General features: G+C 34.6%; 1 protein-coding gene across 1 annotated transcript; it reads right to left on the bottom strand.

Moving 5' to 3' along the window:
- Window positions 1–1,069: 1,069 nt before the first annotated feature.
- Window positions 1,070–6,298, bottom strand: LOC117320052 (the record flags this gene model as incomplete). The annotated part of the gene is made up of 3 exons (XM_033874742.1): window positions 1,070–1,331; window positions 3,905–3,965; window positions 6,153–6,298. Coding segments are annotated over 3 exons (309 nt in total), but the record flags the coding sequence as incomplete, so codon positions are not given.
- Window positions 6,299–6,547: the final 249 nt, after the last annotated feature.

Consider the following 6,547-nt stretch of genomic DNA (forward strand, 5'->3'; position numbering starts at 1 on the left):
AGAGGTATTCCAACTAACTGTCACAAGATCATATTTCTTCATGATACAAGGCATTTAAATAAATGCTCAAACCGTATTTGAACACAATGTTTGTTGTGAAAATAAATCTATTGCTACTTTTCGGTCCATCATAAAAGCAAAAAGGATTCTCTATTTTAATCCGTATACAATGCCGAAAAATCACAATATTTAGAAAATGGTTGAATCTAAACACTTAACACTTTCAGTTTCCACAGAAAAAATACCGTGAATATCTAAACAATATAGTGCCTACGGGTAAATAAAACATTGTTATGATAGGCATGAAGTGATTTTACTAACAAAAGAAATAAAATTTCAACAAGAATACTGGGAATTGCTAAAGCAATACATATCCACTGCTGGTCCTTGCTTAAAACAACAACAGTGACCTTGACCCCAAAACCCTAAAACTGAAGTTTTCAGAGATATTATGGTTCTTAATATCATTGTGTGAAGCTTGATAAAAATCCTTCAAGGAATGAAGCTGCTTAAGCGCTGACTGGTTAACTTTGGCATTACTTGCATACAAACGTACAAGATGGACGGAGAGGAAACATATAGTTTCCCTGGTTTCTCCAGTAGGGAACTAATAAAACAAAACATGAAAAAAAGGTTTAAAAAAAAACAACAAAACAAAACAGCCAGATAGAGAAGCATTAATTTAGCTGTCGTTGTCGCTTTTCATAGCAATACATTCAGTTTTCTAAAAATAGATTGATGAAAGGTATGTGAGGCAAAGCAAGACACTAAAGATATCACTTTTGTGACAGAATAACACCAGCATACTACCATCAGTAATTATACCATCGATAACTACCATCGGTAACTACCATCGAAACCTGCCATCAGTAATTATACCATCGGTAACTGCCATCGGTAACTGCCATCGGTAACTACCATCGAAACCTGCCATCAGTAACTACCATCGGTAACTGCCATCGGTAACTACCATCGGTAACTACGAACTACCATCGGTAACTGACATCGGTAACTACCATCGCTAACTGCCATCGCTAACTACCATCGGTAACTCCCATCGGTAACTGCCACCGGTAACTGCCATCGGTAACTGACATCGGTAACTACCATCGGTAACTACCATCGGTAACTGACATCAGTAACTACCATCGGTAACTGACATCAGTAACTACCACCAGAGATTGATGTATTGTTGAACGTCCAATACTATTTGCAGATTCTTAATTTGTTTAGAGTTTTGTGTCATCCAAAGCAAACCTGAACTGTGCAATTGTAAGAAGGTTTGTAATCTTCAGGGTATCTGTGATCACCTTGTAGAAAAAATCAGGCGACTGGAAATGAAAATAAAATTAAACAATTACATTTCTTTGCTGAGATCAATGTAATATCGTAATGACAAAATACAATATTGGTAGATGAATCTAGGATAAGTTTGTATCATTCATCTTGATAATAATTTTGAAAGAGTTTAACAAAATTTTAGCAGACTTTCAGATACAATATACTGTATAGTCAGTAATATTTGTGGGACATTTAATTTCGCTATGTCTGCTGTCATTAAATATAGCCTGAAAATAAATACACAGCCAATATCTATATGCATTGGTAGGTATAGAAGTGTTTACTGAATAATGTTTACAAGGTATGATTGTGTGAAATTTAATGCCTGAAGACTAAATCCGACAGGGACAGCCATGAAACATAATTAGCACCGTGAAATTTAATACACAGTGAAAATTGACATATACAAAAGCATACAGGATAAACACTTTTGAGCGAAGACAAGGTTAATCAAGTTCTGATAGTAGACTAAATTTCCATCACATTTATAAATAGTTATTAGTTCAATATTATCAAAAATAAAATGCCCGAAACATTGTTAATGTCTTCAAGACAATATGTCTATTCTGAATAATAAATCAAGCTTTAAAAGGTAAATCTGCTGGACTTAAGTCATAGATAACTGTAATCTTGGATTGAATTTTCGTGAGTGTTCATTGTCTGTAAGTGTTCATTGTCTGTAAGTGTTCATTGTCTTTAAGTGTTCATTGTTTTTAAGTGTTCATTACCTATGAGTGTTCATTGTCTGTAAGTGTTCATTGTAAGTGTTCATTGTCTTTAAGTATTCATTGTCTGTAAGTGTTCATTGTCTGTAAGTGTTCATTGTCTTTAAGTGTTCATTGTTTTTAAGTGTTCATTACCTATGAGTGTTCATTGTCTGTAAGTGTTCATTGTAAGTGTTCATTGTCTTTAAGTATTCATTGTCTGTAAGTGTTCATTGTCTGTGAGTGTTCATTGTCTGTGAGTGTTCATCGTCTGTGAGTGTTCATTGTCTGTGATTGTTCATTGTCTGTAAGTGTTCATTGCCCGTGAGTGTTCATTGTCTTTAAGTGTTCATTATCTTTAAGTGTTCATTGTCTTTAAGTGTTCATTGTCTGTAACTGTTCATTGTCTGTACGTGTTCATTGTCTGTCAGTGTTCATTGTCTTTAAGTGTTCATTGTCTGTCAGTGTTCATTGTCTGTAAGTATGCATTGTCTTTAAGTATGCATTGTCTTTAAGTATTCATTGTCTGTAAGTATTCATTGTCTTTAAGTATTCATTGTCTTTAAGTGTTCATTGTCTTTAAGTATTCATTGTCTGTGAGTGTTCATTGTCTGTAAGTGTTCATTGTCTGTAAGTGTTCATTGTCTTTAAGTGTTCATTGTCTGTAAGTGTTCATTGTCTGTAAGTGTTCATTGTCTAAGTGTTCATTGTCTAAGTATTCATTGTCTGTAAGTGTTCATTGTCTGTAAGTGTTCATTGCCTGTGAGAGTTCATTGCTGTGAGTGTTCATTGCCTGTGAGTTGTTCATTCCCTGTGAGTGTTCATTATCTTTAAGTGTTCATTGTCTTTAAGTGTTCATTGTCTTTAAGTGTTCATTGTCTGTAAGTATTCATTGTCTTTAAGTATTCATTGTCTGTAAGTGTTCATTGCCTGTGAGTGGTCATTGTCTGTAAGTGTTCATTGTCTGTAAGTATTCATTGCCTGTGAGTGTTCATTGTCTGTGAGTGTTCATTGTCTTTAAATGTTCATTGGCGCCGGGTGTTCATTGTCTTTAAGTGTTCATTGCCTGTGAGTGTTCATTGTCTTTAAGTGTTCATTGCCTGCGAGTGTTCATTGTCTGTAAGTGTTCGTTGTCTGTAAGTGTTCATTGTAAGTAAGTGTTCATTGTCTGTAAGTGTTCATTGTCTGTAAGTGTTCATTGCCTGTGAGTGTTCATTGCCGGTGAGTGTTCATTAACTTTAAGTGTTCATTTTCTTTAAGTGTTCATTGCCTGTGAGTGTTCATTGTCTCTAAGTGTTCATTGTCTTTAAGTGTTCATTATCTTTAAGTGTTCATTATCTTTAAGTGTTCATTGTCTGTAAGTGTTCATTGTCTGTAATTATAAGTGTTCATTGTCTTTAAGGGTTCATTATCTTTAAGTGTTCATTGCCTGTGAGTATTCTTGTCTATAAGTGTTCATTATCTAACAGTTCATGATACACAAGGAAGGTTTATAACCTTGCAAATGTTCATTCATTGAAAGTCAGTCATTGAAAATATCGTGAAAGTAGTATTGGCCTACTGTATAAATTTAGATCAAATTTAATCTGAAGTCAGTCATTTGAAGTATAGTGAAAGCAGTACATGGGGCTAATCTGAAGTCAGTCATTGAAAGTATAGTAAAGGTAGTATATGGGGCTACTGTATAAAAGATCAAATTTAATCTGAAGTCAGTTATTGAAAATATAGTAAAAGTAGTATGGGGCTACTGTATAAATTCAGATCAATCTAATTGGTTAACTATATGATGTCAAAATGTTAGTAATCCTAACGTTACTTTGTTAATCAGTGGAAGTATTTCCATTGTAGACATTACCTACCTCAGATTTGAGTAACATCATGAACGCTATTTCTACACCCGTCATCTTTTTCAATTGCTGCCTGTAAAAATCAAAATTACATATATGGATGAATCAACTAAGTCCCATACATATTTTTCTCTGTAAATATTAAATATTTAGGTGTACAAGTATTTACAGAAAGCTGATCACATCCATTAATATTAAAGTTCCTGATATTTCAGGATATGGCCCAGTGACAAATGTTTTGTGAATTCACGAAAGAATAACAATTTTAGGCCCATTTTGATTCTACTGACTTCCCTTCCACACTTTTGACTCCAGTAGCATCAATGATGAAACCTAGAAGGAAAGACACTTCCATTTGCACTTTTCCAGAATAAAAAAATTACTGCATCTATGAATACATTAATTTGTAAAGGTGCTTATCTCTTACATGTCTTTTGAACAATTCTTATCTTAGATATACAACCTGTCACCCTTGTTGTACTGTACATTTTGTATATCATCACTAATGGCAGAATTAATGATGAACAATTGCATTTACATGTGAATGAAAGCACTGTATTCATGCATCAGGGGGGGGGGGGCAACACGAAATTGATCATTTTAGGTAGATATATACCATCAAACCTGTTATAAAGGACACCTCTATATAAAGGACATTTGTTTATAAAGTACAGACTTATCAGACCCACTCCATGCAATTTACCATATGATTTACCTCTGTATAAAGGACACTTGTCTATAAAAAAACTTTTTATCTGTCCCTTAGGTGTCCTTTATATACAGGTTTGACACTAGCATGATACATCACTATGAATATGTTTTGTGAACAATTTTACTCACAAAATTTTTATTGAAATTATTTTTTTTTATATAAAACATTTTTTTTGTTTTAATTATTCATTTCACATTTATTAATAGGAATATGGCAACAGACTACTCTTATGTAAGCTTTCTCCTTGTAAAATTGTATATTATAAAGGCCTCTCTGTCGGGATAAATTTGAATGTAAAACAAGACAGAAATTTTAAAGATCATAACTGGCATTCCATCATAGGATCTCCAAACTCTAGACGGAATCTCTATAACCACCCGGGCTACCACAAGGACATCGGAAATAAACTGCGACTTCAATCAAGTTTATTACATTTTCTTACATCATTTTAGCTAATTTGAATCAATTCAGCAATAACTTCAATCCAAATACTAATGATTTGCTATGGTTACGCCAACAATGTTATAGAATTTCATGGCGAGACACTTGATGGGGGGGGGGGCCTGGTAACCTCAAGGTCAGTTGGACATCACAACAAATGATAAACAAGAGACCTATAGCTAGCTAAAGTAGGCATGGTTAATTATTTTATCAAAGTCAGCTTGGTGGGGAAAACAATTCAGCATCAGTGGTCCTTCAAGCAAGTTTGGATAAGTACTTCCCCAAAGGTGAACCATAGTGGTCCAATTAAACTGATTAAGTATAGTGTACTCTTTACCCTTTCACCCCTACTGACCATATTGGACTTCAAATGATGAATGAATGGCAGAGTCCACTAAAGTTTTTTAGGGTTGAAAGGGTAAAATTACTTAGCAAATGGTAAAAATTATGAGAAATTTTGCACTTGCCAATCAGCCCTGGAAGTTGTCACCAATATTCACTTGCCCAAAACCAAATCTACTGGCCCTGGGTTTTTTCTTGCCTGGACAGTAATCCTCAGTACATGTAGTTTCATTATACAATGTATGTCTCTTCACTCATAAAAAGCAACATATGTTACCAACAATGACATCTTATCAATACAAGGCCATTAAAGGTCGGTGTCTACATTGATGGGTCAAACTTAAGGTCTATTTTATGGTGACATTTCACTGAGGTCATATTTCAGGCACTTCTCTCTCTATCTATCAGGTATACTAACACATGCTATAGCAAGATTTTTTTCAATGTGCATCCCTTTCACTGCTGAGCATTAAGCCGAGAGCATCAAGTACTGATTTTAATGGTAGTAACCATAACCATTATAACTCATAGGGGCAAACGCTAAACTCAAAGGCCAAAAGGCAAAGCAGTACCATGGGAGACATTAGGAAGAAAGAAGTTTTTTTTAGATAGATAAGATAAAAAAAAATTCAGTCACCTCCCACTAATCATGCAATGGGGATAACAGGTACAATTGGTTTCCTGTTACAATGGAAATAGCTGTGATGTCACACTTTAATGTTGATGTACATTCTTTGCATATTTGTCACACCAGCAAGAACTTACGGAGATAGGCTGTGCTTTGCCATCCATTTTTCAACATCTTGTTCTTTCCACTTTTTTACCAACTCTACTGTTGTCATGGAGACTTGACTGCCACCAGCTGGCGGCGATGTGCTATACACAGGTTCAACCACATAATCCTGGGCAACCTGAAGAGGTCAATAGGTCAAAGAATTAATTAGATTATGAATAAATGTGACTGACAGATTCACAAGACCATATTGACTAGATAAGGCCATATTTCAATACATATTAAAAACAGAGTTTTTTTCCTGATGGCTTTCTGGGCCTTTAATGGGCCCCATTCCCATATTTAAGCCAAATTACCAATTTACATTTTACTCCTAAAATAGTCTTTCCCAATTCACTAATTTTCATACCAAACCAGTAAGAACAAG

This window comes from Pecten maximus, unplaced genomic scaffold, assembly GCF_902652985.1.
Source record: "Pecten maximus unplaced genomic scaffold, xPecMax1.1, whole genome shotgun sequence".
In the NCBI taxonomy this organism is placed as follows: Eukaryota; Metazoa; Mollusca; class Bivalvia; order Pectinida; family Pectinidae; genus Pecten; species Pecten maximus.